Here is a 12,721-nt window from a genome sequence, read left to right on the forward strand (position 1 = left end):
TAACATTTAATATACAATTTCCAGTACAAAAATAAATCATTTAACGTGATCATAAAATTTAAAGCTATTTCATAACTGATGTGATCAAAATGGACAAACCAAAACATACATCCCAAACTGAAACTATATTTCTCTCAATAAAGTAAATACAGTAAATTGCATGAACAAAATAGTGTAGAAAAACAAAATTAAATATTTTAGAATAATTCACAATTCTATTAAACATGTTATAGAACATAAAGTGCATTTTAAACAAAGCGACAAGTGGAAATTGTCCTTCGATGTGGGATGAAAAAACGCCTACATTCATCAAGAAAATTGCAGGAGACAGCGTGTGGATTATTTGGGCAACAACATCAAATATAGATAAAATTAACTAATTAAACATTTTAAATAAGGAATTTTTAAAATAAACTGTCTTGGCCATGATCTGGGCATACACAAATCAGGTGCGTTGGACGTGGTGCCTTTTACCACTTTTCCTGGTGCTGTTTTGAGGCCTACGCACCTTGTCCCTGCGCGCGCAGTAATATTTGGTGACGACTTGAGTGCACCTCTCGCACTTGACTGTGCAACACCAATGGAATTTACAGTTGCAGCTGCTAATAACCTCCATCCTCCTCTCCTCAACCCTTAGGCCGCACTCATGGCACAACCGGCGGCAGCTCCTCCTCTCCCATTGGGAGAGATTCTTTCCCCCTTGCAGACACTCCCTTCCCTCCGTGCCCTGGAGCCCCAAGCTCTTGTTCTTGGTACAATAGTCGGGAGATTCCTCCAGGTAAATGAGCTCCGTCCTGGCAATGCTGCTAAATGCGTCTGCGATGGCACCCCTGTTGTCGGCGCTGTTCCCCGACCTCATCCTCCTCCTGTCCATCTCTAGTTTCTGCGCCTGATCGTGTTTGACTTTGAGGTAGTTGCCGATGTCTCTGAAGTCTGGCAGCTGCATCCAGCAGGTCTGGATGGAGCAGCTTCCCGACACGCCGTGGCACTTACAGGCTCGCTTCATTGTCGCCTTGATCGCCTAGACAGAGAGAGCATGCAGTAGAGAAACAAAATATTATTTAAAGCTCTAATAATGTCATACTAGCTCATTTGTATCTAAAAAACTACTACTAACTCAAAAGACCAAAATAAAGCTAAAGACACATAAGAACCAACAGCGGATATCGCAAATGAACAAATATTAAAAGGAAGCTGTAATTAAGGAGAAAACAATAAACACAAAACCTATTACGTGTTTGGAGATCAATCACTCACCAGTCTGCCTGCCTCGTTGTTGTGCAGGTTCACAGCTGCACGCGAGTCATGCCCGTTCTCCAGCGCGTCCACGAACTGTTTGGATATCTTCTCCCCAAATTGCACGTTATCACTGCAGCCCCCCCATACCCAACCCTTACCACCTAAGGAGAAATACAACATGGTTATTTCTGAAACGTTTCATTGTAGCGGTTTTCTGGTAATTCTGTACAATTTTCGTTCATTGCGTAATACTACTTTGCCGGGAAGAGACTTCAGGTGCTGCGTACATTTCGTTTCATTGATAATTGTTACTTAAGCAGTTACTAACTAACTAAATTTAAATGGTAATATGTTGTAGTGGTATCCTAATACTCACCCATCTGTCCAATCTTTGAGTCGTCACATCCACAGTTTTCAAAGTCTCCCATACTGCAGTTCTTAGTAAGAGTGTACATCACACCTGCAGCACTGATTGCGTGGACAAAAGACGTTTCTCTTGTGGCTGGAATTTAAAGACATGATATCTGGTTAAAATTGACACAACTGGCCTAGGGTGGTACAGTAGTTTAAGCCCCCTGCCTCTCATATAGATGTATGCCCTGGGGTCGAATGTGACCCACAACGCTAAATTATTTCCAAGCTTTAATGTCACAACATTTTAAATGTATAAATACGCATATACTTCCTCAGACCTCGTACTACTAACCTAACAGTTTATTTGCCACTGGGAAGTGCTTATGTCGAGTGAACAGGCAGGACTAGTAAATTAAGTGCTTATTGGTAAAAATAAATACATAAATAAAACAAAATCCATTCTCACCACCACGAACTCCATTTTGAGTTGACAGCTGGAGGGCCGTCTCTGGGCAGTTCCACCTGTCCCAAGCAAACTGATGTTTGCATTCCTGGATCCCACTCTGCGCGCCCACCTGGACGCTGTTGGCATAAATCAGATAGGCCTGGATGGGCAGAAGGATAAAGAGACCGTTTATTCGCACGCTGATTGAAATTGGACCAGACATTTAATGTGCTATGCCTTCTCCATCTTCGCCTCAATGTTTTAACCTTGTTTAAAAACCATTTACATTTGCAGCATATTTCTGTCATACAATAATACATATTCAAATGGATCAAAGAACCCAACGAAACAACATAATTAGGACTATTTTATCCCTATCATTTTTAGTGCACGAGTAAATACAGATCCCTTAGTTACCTTTGGTCCAGTCATCAGGAAGTTATTCACCGACCTGTGGAACAAAACAAAAAAACTCATGTTAAGTCATGGTATTTAGTCATATAGCCTAAACAATTTTGTACTATCCATAATCTATTATTAAGTGTTGAAATGCCCATAACAACAGGTAAAAACCAACCATGCAGTAGAGGACAGAAAATGACAACACATGCAAAGGACCAGTGATGTAAGCAGTTGGCACGGTCCCATGGCAGCAAATGCGTCTTCTGCGTCCAAAAACGACGGCCTCGGTGGAGTATCCAAAGCGCATGTACTAGAGGAGGGCGGTCAGAGAAGGAGAGGCTAGGTGCATACTGAGGTCTGCCGCTGGACCGTAAAGACATTTATAGTGTCGTTGTGTTTGATTGACAGATTTGTTCTGTTTGTAACATTTCACTGTGAAAATGCGCGAACTAGGTAATTGAATGTGTTCTATAGTCGTATAGGAAACACGTCGGCGCATTACAGCACTTCAAAGCTTCAGCACAGACACTATTAACAGCCCCCACATTCGTCCATCCAGCATTCGATCCATCTCCCTTTACAAGAGGAGACATTTATGGACTTAATACCAAAAATACAGTTGCTGGCATATCCTTGTTAAATTGCTGGTTTATTATAATAATCATAATTATTATTTTCATAATAATACATAATGTAGAAGTATTCATATTATTAGTAGGTCTAGTAATGTAGGCCTACAACGCGCATTTAAATATGCCATTTCTGGGTGTTGGATACACATACCAAAAGTTTGCCCAAAAGTTGAAATGTGTGCATATAAGAGGTCTTGCACGAATGTATTGTGTATGAACGTATACCTACCATATAACCCTATAGATATAACATTTGGGGAGCAAGCCTGTTCTCCACCAACTGTATGATGCAGAGATAAGTAATAAAGACATAGCATTTATTTAGAAGTAGGCTAATATACAGTATGTATATCTGCCTCAGTGTCCCCTAAAAGCTTTTGACTTCCTTGTAGAGCCTGTCTGTCTGGAGCAGTTCTCGGGGAAATAACACTGCGATGGGGCGGGAGGGGGGGGGCGAGACGAGACGAGACGAGGACGAGGACAAAGTCATAAAGGCATTCACCGTTCGTAAGAGTCCTGGAAATAATGCCTCACACATTGGTGACATTGGCACCGCCTTGATAATAAGATAATAGCCAATTTCATGGGAACGAATTTGGTGTGAAAATAGTCTGGAATTCAAGGAGGGATATGAAACGATATAAAACCATGACAAATAATGTGGTAGATTGTAGGCTAACTACTTGAAAAATGCATAATATTGAAGCAAAACAAGTCAATCCCCATAATTAGCCTACATTTGTGTTGATACATTCGCAAGGGAGCGGAATGATGGATAGGCTAAACTTGATCATCACTCTGCGTGACTGCTCTTATATTGGCTATAATCACCTGTCATCAGCTGCTAGTTTCTATTAATTCACATCTGATTTGATATGAGAAAGATAAACTATTGATTAAAATGGGCCAAAACCTTTCCAGTCAGATCACTGGGGCATGCGAAATCCTCTATAAACCACTCAAAATCCCCTAAAACAACTTCTCACTCCATGCTCGGACAATAGCGATGACCTTACAAAACAATAGAGGCGCGCGTAGGTGACGATAATCCGGACTAATTAGAGACATGCCACTTCACCGTTCCACTGGCTGAAACCAACACACAACTACCCATTCAAAATAAAAGGCGATTAAACGATGATCTCTACCTATTTCTGCATGTAGACAACTAATAGGATTTACCGATCTGCTTGTGACTTTGTGGGCAGACAAACTACATGACCACTTGTAAAACAACAGTACATCAATGTGGGCGTTATTTTACATGGCTGCTCTGAAAACAGAAACTTTGTTTTGAACAAACACAAAAACAGAAGCAAATTGCTAGTTCAACCAACCAATCGTTCACTTGATAGGCTACTGATCCGCAGTTAATTAATCGATCATATTTAAATGCATTGAGTAATTACTGAAACTCAAACGCAGTCATCGCATGCGTATCATTTTAAAACTTATTTAATTTGGCTAGAATAACCCAGTCAGTTGAGTAGCATACCGTTCCGCTTAAACATTCCATTATGTTTAACTCTCAATGGAATCTCAGGTGGCGAAATCAGAATCATCAGACGGCTTGATATAAACAAAATAGAACAGCCAAAAGTAATCTTCGTTTCCGTTCATCTAGATTGGCCAAACATTTTTGTATTTTTTCCACTATGCTAATTTGTAATTTGACCAATCAGAATAGATCTAGGGAAAACGTTGTAATGTAAAATATTAGTTTTTTGTTGTGATTGGTCAAAAGACAAATTAGTGGTAACATTTGGGCCACAGAATCACGCTGCGGTGGTAGCCTTTAGAGAAAAAATTGGACCCATACAGTGAAGTAGCCTGCAATACACTACAGTGAGTGGTGACTCGTGTATTATCCAACGGTCTGATTCACAATTCTGGACATCGAGTAGCATCCCACGTTAGGTTAACAATTATGCGTAAACACATTTTAATTAAATTGTTGAAATTGACGTTTGACTCCTTAGGCGCGTCCGTGATGTGCTGATTGAAGATTAACGGGGCTAGTGTTCTGATCAGGTAGGTTTATTGGGCTACAGTCAGGAGCGTGATAAGCGGAGTCATAAAACTGATAAAGGGAGCGGAGGTGAGAGGCTAGACGCACCGGTGAGAGGCTGGGAGGGGTGGCAGGACTAGCGACGCCAGCGATCCGTGTGCATCCATCAATCCATCAAAACAGCGGTAGCACTGCAGGTAGTTCAATAGTTGAAAGGCGAATGGTGATAACCTCACACTACAGTATTACACGATTAGCAAGTGTAAAACAAGACCAAACGAAGAGAATGAGTATTAGGCCTCCTCGTTAAGTGGTAACAGGTTAGATTATGGATGTGTGTTTGTGGAGAAGAATACAAGCAATAAATATCAATAATTGTTAGATTGTCATTGCCTTGTTTTTTAATATTACAGGGATAATACTCTCATTGTTCGCCAAGTATGTGCTGTCCCTCATCATTTGTGAGAGCTACTGATTAAGTAAAGGGAGAATCCCTCTAATTGGTAAAAACGGGTCATCTTTGGGTTTGTCATTATCCTTCCATCCTGAGACAAATGTTATTATTTTATATTTCATATTAACCCTGATGTCCTATATATGTTATATATCTGCAATCTACTAATTATGTTCTATGTGCACCTGCATGGTCTTGATCCTTCTCCAAAATATTAGTCCTTAGAGAAATTCAGACACTTATCTTTTGGTTTTTATTTCACCCTTTTGTCTTTATTTCATAAAGAAAAGTAAAAAGTGAAACATGAAAACACATCTGTAATCACCCCACCCCTCCCAACCTCTTATCCTGGATGCCTGACTTGGTTCTGTGTTCTACAACACAAACTGTTGTTTAAAACAGAACAGCTCAGGTTCTGTCAGACTCCAACTTTTTTCTACTAATGATAAATACACCCTGTGAAGACGCAATTTCCCGTCCCAAATGGCACCTTATTCCTTATAAATGGGTTCTAAAAAGGTTCTTGAGATGCCTGAAGAGCTAATGTCCTGCAAGTTTTCGTTCCAACCCTAATTTAGCACACTTTAGTATAATAATTAGCTGGATGAAAGCAACATCATGTTAGACCCAATTAGGGTTGGAGAGAAAACCTGCAGGATGGTAGATATCCAGGAACAGGGTTGGGCAGTCCCACTACAGGATAACACCTTTTGGTTCCAGGTAAAACTGTTTTTATTTCCACGTAGAACCCCTTTCATTTCCAATTAGGACCCTCTGTGGAAGGGTTTTACCTGGAATCAAAAATGGTTAGTCAAAGGCCATTGGTATGGGGATAGACAAAGAACCATTTTAGGTTTTTGATAGCACCTTGTTTTCTAAGAATGTACTGCATCTGCAGGGGTCCTACAGCACCCTATACAACTCAAAGTGATAGTAGAATACTGTGACGGTCAAAAGAAAGTGCTTCTGATGGTGGCATCTCTGCCACTTCCTCCTCTCCTCTTCTTCATCTAGCCATATCAAGGTGTGGCATCCCCTTTCCTCTCCTGTTCGATTGCTGAAACAGAAAAAAGAACATCAACTCCACTGCAAAAATCAATATATATATATATATATATACATATATATTGAGGTTCGGCTGAGAAATAATGGGCAGGGGTAGCCTGTAGTTGAATTGCAGATATGATACAGGCTGCTTCCACAATGGCACACTATTCCCTATATAGTGCATTATATAGTAGCAACAGAACTGACAACACCTATAGAATAGCTGCTGACATTAGGAATCCACTCCACTGCAAGAGCCAGATGAAGAGAGAGAGAGAGAGACACACACACACACACACACACACACAGACAGAGAGACAGCAAGAAAGAGAAAGGTGGGGGAGAGGAGGAAGAGCACTGCAGAGACAGTATGAACATTTCTCTCACCACACCCATTAAACACATGCACATCCACAAAGACACGCACACACACACACACACAAACTGCAGTAATCACTTACTCTCTTTGGTTGGCAGGGGGTTCTTTTCTTTGGTCTCAGTCTTCTTCAGTTTGGTCTTGTCAAAGCAGGCAATCTCCGTCAGGTCAGGTTTGTCGGACATGGTTGCTTAAGAAAGAGAGTGTGAGACAGTGAATTAGGCCGTGTGTGTGAGAGAGACATCCTTACTAGATACAGTTATTTAGCCTGTGGCTGGACCCCTTAGAAACCTTCTGGGACCCACTGTCCAACAAACAACAATCAATGCGGAATACTGCATACAGAAGATTGGTTGTATTATTTCTGGTTCTCTTTCTGCTGTGGTTTTTCAGACCAAAGATGACGATATGTTTTTCTAGTTCCCAGTAGATGTGCAATACATATCTTTAATCTTTGTCACATATCAGATGCAAACACCCCCACATTTCTCCTGATCAAGCCTCTCTTCCACACACACACACACACACACACACACACACACACACACACACACACACACACACACACACACACACACACACACACACACACACACACACTACCTAGTTTATCATGACAGCAAGCTTGCTCTCTGTCTGTCTGCCTCTCTGGGTATGTTGGGGATGGGCTCTTTGTTCTTTCCCTCTGCAGTATCTGTCTGTCTCTTCCTGTCTCTCGACTCATTCACCCTCTCATCTCTTTCCTTGCCATTGTGATCCTCCCATGTCTCAGCACTGTTTTCCCATGTTCTAATGCAGTCTAAGCCAACATCACCCCTCCTGTAGCACAGCTCTTTCTCACCAGCCAAGTCCCTTCCCTGGGCTATCCCAGCCCCAGCTCTTTCTCATCCCCAGTCCAGGACAATCCCAGCGCCAGCCTGAGTCAAACAAAGCCTGCCTTTCCTTCCCCAATCAATTATTCTTATATCCAAATCCTGTCAACATCTAATCTTCTCTCCATCCATGCATCGCTCAATTTTTTTATTCTTCAGTTCTCGCCATCCTTACATACCTCCATCAGATTATTACACCAATCTTCAGTGCTAAGCCACACCCCAGATCCTTTGTTTCATTCTACCAAGACAGAAGAAATGTAAGATGGAATGAGAGAGGAGAGATGACTGAGGCTTACCTTTGTTGCACAGCAGCGTGTTTCAATCCTCCGGGGCGGGGATGGAGAAAGACGGAGGAAGACGAGGTTGTGAGTGTCTGCCGATGTCTGCAAGTCTAGGTCTGCATCAGGATTTAACGGGGGGGAGGAGAAAACAAGAGACCGAGAGAGAGAGACGGCGAGGGAGAAAGAGAGGGAGAGAAAGGGGGAGGGAAAGAGCATGAGAGATGGGAGAAAGGAGCGAGTCATTTGTTTCCCCTCGTTCTCCATCTGGTTAATATTCATGTTCTTCTGGGAGAGGCTCCACCAGCTGTTGTGCTGGATGAAGATAGTCAGTGATGCATCATTCCATCATGACTAAGGGCATGTTTTTGGGTAGACTGGGGAAAGACAGATGATGTGAGACTTGAATGTATGACTTGTAATTGGTTTGAAGTAATAATTTGAAGTAAAAGATTATCGTGCATCATTTTGCACGGTTCATCAAGTCTCCCCCTGTTAAATAGTGTAATTTGTCTTAGGGCTTTTTGGTCACAATGCGCTATGTAGGGAACATGTCTGAACAGACCTGTGGCAGTAGAATGAGTCAGCCAGGAGGTATAAAGCCCATGTGCATAGCTCACACATCACTTAGCTGACAGCACACTTCCCTTTGAAACTCTACCACAGGACTGCATTGCAGGCTATTACGTACTGGCATCACTGGACAATGGCTGCCCACCGCTCATGACTATTTTAGTACCAGCTGCTCACTCATATCTCTCCAGGCTTAACACACGGCTAGTCATTAACAAGGCTTTTGCTTTTGACATTTGACGACTACTGCACAGATGCATGCCAACATACACATACACACAGGTTTTACCACCAAGGTGAGGACTGGATAAATACTTCACCTAATCCCTTTCCCTAAACCTATCCTCTAAGCACAAAATCACATTTTCTTTAGTGGGGACCGGTCAAAAAACCTTGTGGGACCGATTTTCAGGTTTTGCTATGGCATGTTCACATACACATGGATCACACACACACACACACACACACACACACACACACACACACACACACACACGTTTATTTAGCTGCTTAAAGGAGAACCTTAACTCTAATTCCCCATAAGTCAAATATTTCTGATTTAACCATAGTTTGGCAACATTTTTGTACCCATTATATAGTTAAATCAGAAACACCTTACCCACAGAAGGGAACAGAATACTAGCCCTCCTAATTCATGCGTGGTGTAATTTCCTGGATAGGGAAGGCCATGGGAGGTTTACTGTCATAGTCATTATTGAGTTATTGTGTGCATTCCAATTTGCAGCACATTTGCTATATAGTGCCCTGATTTATAAACACGTTTGATCAGGATCAGTGTAGGGGATAGAGGGCTATTTGGGACGTAATCATCATTGTCCTCACTTGGGTTCTCCAGTTATCTCTACTGCCCTCTTGTGGTTTTTATGAAAATATGCATCTATAGTTAGTGGCTTCCATGGTAAGGGGTGTTTTCAAAATGGAAATTGAAATCATTTTGGAATGAGTTTAGCACCAAAACAGAAAGGATGCGTTCAGTAGACTAAACGTTTGCAACCTGTTGGTGTGTTTTATACATATTTGTCATGATCACTATTAATATACCACCAGTAGTAATATCAAGTTCCTTAGCCTACCAGGTGCCATTAACATTCATTAAATGTTAAGTAAACGTTACATTATCTTTAATGCAGCCTACGTTTGAGAGAATACTTTGGTATGCACTATTTAAATAATATATATTTTTTTGTCTAATAACACATATAGTATTCTGCACAGACTCATTTAACAGACTCATTTAATACAGGAAAAAATATATAGGAAACATCCATTTATAAACTACTAGCCCTGTTCGTTACTCTGTAAATAGTTACAAACAGGGCTAGTAACAATTTTCCCCGGCTAGTGGAAAGTTTGGCCTACTTGCCCGGCTGGCAAGTGCCAGAAATCCTTAAGATCCACCCCTGAACACAACTTGTCTCCTCCTCATCTTCCCTTACCGAACAGGACTGGAATAGTATTAGTCCCCATGGTTTAGGGTGGGAAGGATTGTACTGCGAGTGTCAAAGTGAATATGAGGTGATTACAAGTCAATGTAAACTGTTGCGAGAAGGTTTATATGGGAAATATCTCAGGCACTATTTTTTAACCATTGTCTTTATCAAAGCCGTACTGGCACCATTTTGAACAGAACTTCTTTATCATTGAATGGAACTGCCACTTCCAAAGACACTTGCATCGCTGCCGCTTTCAGTAAATCAATTAGTTTACAACTAAATAACTGAAAGGGTACATTCTGCCTTATAATCTATGACTGCAGTGAAGCACAAAGCACATAGCCACTTTGTTCAAGGGTGCAGTTTCTTAATCATGATAAATCAAGTTCATGCATATAGGCCTGCCTACCTTCCTTTTCTCATTATGCTGCATCTTTCCATGTCTGTCAGCTGGGAAGGCCACATATTCCTAGATCAGACATTATATTCTGTCACTACGCAGTCAGAACTTTCCTGGGACGCCAGGGGAGGGCTTTCACCATCATAATTAACATTGGCGTCATTAGGATCAGAATGCGTGATTTTAGAAGAACAACATTATGGAACGTAATCATTGACTTCTTAACCTCTGTCTGGTGACAGTTTGTGATGCTCCAGGTCAGGGACAGGGTTTCCTGATGTGACTGTCAAACCACCATATTCAGTAACAGTCGCAGCAGTAAGCTATTAATGTTTGTGACACAAGTAGTAGCTGCAGCTGTTAAGCTACAACTGTCATGGACACTCACACTATTATCTTCCTTCCTTTATCTGCCCTGCTCACATAACATTGTTTCATACTTTGCATCATTTGGAGTAACACGATCAGATCTTGAGACAAACATTTTTTGCATAATTTATTATAATATTTAATAACATTTTCATTTCAGTTTGAATTTTCACGGGGCTCTAGACCTTCTGGGACCATAGGCAGCTGCCTACCTTGCCTAATTGTTGCGTCCGCCACTGCATATAGCCCCTGTACATGAAGAATGAACTGTGCTGCCTGTCTGCCACTGCGTAAAGTTGCTCATTCCAGTCGCCCATGTGCCGTATACAGTGGGGAGAACAAGTATTTGATACACTGCTGATTTTGCAGGTTTTCCCACTTACAAAGCATGTAGAAGTCTGTCATTTTTATCATAGGTACTCTTCAAATGTGAGTGATGGAATCTAAAACAAAAATCCAGAAAATCGCATTGTATGATATATACCGATTTAAGTTATTAATTTGCATTTTATTGCATGACATAAGTATTTGATACATCAGAAAAGCAGAACGTAATATTTGGTACAGAAACCTTTGTTTGCAATTGCAGAGTTCATATGTTTCCTGTAGTTCTTGACCAGGTTTGCACACAGTGCAGCAGGGATTTTGGCCCACTCCTTCATACAGACCTTCTCCAGATCCTTCAGGTTTCGGGGCTGTCGCTGTGCAATACGGACTTTCAGCTCCCTCCAAAGATTTTCTATTGGGTTCAGGTCTGGAGAATGGCAAGGTCACTCCAGGACCTTGAGATGCTTCTTACGGAGCCATTCCTCAGTTGCCCTGGCTGTGTGTTTCGGGTCGTTGTCATGCTGGAAGACCCAGCCATGACCCATCTTCAAAGTTCTTACTGAGGGAAGGAGGTTGTTGGCCAAGATCTCGCGATACATGGCCCCATCCATCCTCCCCTCAATATGGTGCAGTCGTCCTGTCCCCTTTGCAGAAAAGCATCCCCAAAGAATGATGTTTCCACATCCATGCTTCACGGTTGGGATGGTGTTCTTGGGGTTGTACTCATCCTTCTTCTTCCTCCAAACACGGCAAGAAAGCTCTATTTTTGTCTCATCAGACCACATGACCTTCTCCCGTTCCTCCTCTGTATCATCCAGATGGTCATTAGCAAACTTCAGACAGGCCTGGACGTGCACTAGCTTGAGCAGGAGGACCTTGCATGCGCTGCAGGATTTTAATCCATGACGGCGTAATGTGTTACTAATGGTTTTCTTTGAGACTGTGGTCCCAGCTCTCTTCAGGTCATTGACCAGGTCCTGCAGTGTAGTTCTGGGCTGATCCCTCACCTTCCTCATGATCACTGATGCCCCACGAGGTGAGATCACATGCCACCGGGATGCACTATGGGAAGAAGGCAAGCCAGTTGAGGCAGTGTGATGCTTTGGGCAATGTTCTGCTGGGAAACCTTGGGTTCTGCCATTCATGTGGATGTTACTTTGACATGTACCACATACCGGAGGATTGTTGCAGACCATGTGTACCCTTTCATGGCAACAGTGTTGCCTGATGGCATTGGCCTCTTTCAGCAGGATAATGTGCCCTGCCACAAGGCAAACATTTTCAATAATGGTTTGAGGAACACAACAATGAGTTCAAGGTGTTGACTTGGCCTCCAAATTCCCCAGATCTCAATCCAATTGAACATCTGTTAGATGTGCTGGACAAACAGGTCCGATCCATGGAGATCCCACCTTGCAACTTACAGGACTTAAAGGATCTGCTGCTTACATCCTGGAGCCAGATACCACAGCACACCTTCAGAGGTCT

The 12,721-nt window shown here is 42.1% G+C and overlaps 2 protein-coding genes across 3 annotated transcripts; both read right to left on the reverse strand.

Moving 5' to 3' along the window:
• Window positions 1-223: 223 nt before the first annotated feature.
• On the reverse strand, window positions 224-4,653 carry LOC105024433 (protein Wnt-8a). 2 transcript variants are annotated; one of them, XM_010894379.4, is made up of 7 exons: window positions 4,568-4,628; window positions 2,616-2,750; window positions 2,456-2,489; window positions 2,060-2,198; window positions 1,616-1,741; window positions 1,258-1,400; window positions 224-1,021 (listed from the first exon to the last, which is right to left on the reverse strand). In XM_010894379.4, exons 2-7 carry the CDS (start codon window positions 2,684-2,686, stop codon window positions 446-448), a joined length of 1,089 nt encoding a protein of 362 aa, XP_010892681.3. In that variant the 5' UTR covers window positions 2,687-2,750; window positions 4,568-4,628; the 3' UTR covers window positions 224-445. The 2 variants fall into 2 exon arrangements, with proteins under 2 accessions (XP_010892681.3, XP_019901419.3); XM_020045860.3 differs by lacking the exon at window positions 2,616-2,750 and having other exon boundaries at window positions 4,568-4,653.
• A 1,125-nt stretch (window positions 4,654-5,778) lies between these two features.
• Window positions 5,779-8,260, reverse strand: tmsb2 (thymosin beta 2). The gene is made up of 3 exons (XM_029119388.2): window positions 8,129-8,260; window positions 7,043-7,147; window positions 5,779-6,591 (listed from the first exon to the last, which is right to left on the reverse strand). The coding sequence occupies exons 2-3, from the start codon at window positions 7,140-7,142 to the stop codon at window positions 6,554-6,556; spliced, it is 138 nt and encodes a 45-aa protein (XP_028975221.1). The 5' UTR covers window positions 7,143-7,147; window positions 8,129-8,260; the 3' UTR covers window positions 5,779-6,553.
• Window positions 8,261-12,721: the final 4,461 nt, after the last annotated feature.

This window comes from Esox lucius, chromosome 4 (genome assembly GCF_011004845.1).
Source record: "Esox lucius isolate fEsoLuc1 chromosome 4, fEsoLuc1.pri, whole genome shotgun sequence".
NCBI lineage: Eukaryota > Metazoa > Chordata > Actinopteri > Esociformes > Esocidae > Esox > Esox lucius.

Bases quoted from the DNA above. Each gene is read 5' to 3' on its own strand.
- tmsb2 (XM_029119388.2), bottom strand. From the start codon at position 7,142: ATGTCCGACAAACCTGACCTGACGGAGATTGCCTGCTTTGACAAGACC. The intron at 6,592-7,042 runs GTAAGTGATTAC...TTTCTGTTTCAG, and splicing joins CCCCCTGCCAACCAAAGAGA to CAATCGAACAGGAGAGGAAA.
- LOC105024433 (XM_010894379.4), bottom strand. From the start codon at position 2,686: ATGGGACCGTGCCAACTGCTTACATCACTGGTCCTTTGCATGTGTTGT. The intron at 1,742-2,059 runs GTGAGAATGGAT...TTTAAATTCCAG, and splicing joins TCAAAATGGAGTTCGTGGTG to CCACAAGAGAAACGTCTTTT. The intron at 1,022-1,257 runs GTGAGTGATTGA...CTCTCTGTCTAG, and splicing joins ACAACGAGGCAGGCAGACTG to GCGATCAAGGCGACAATGAA.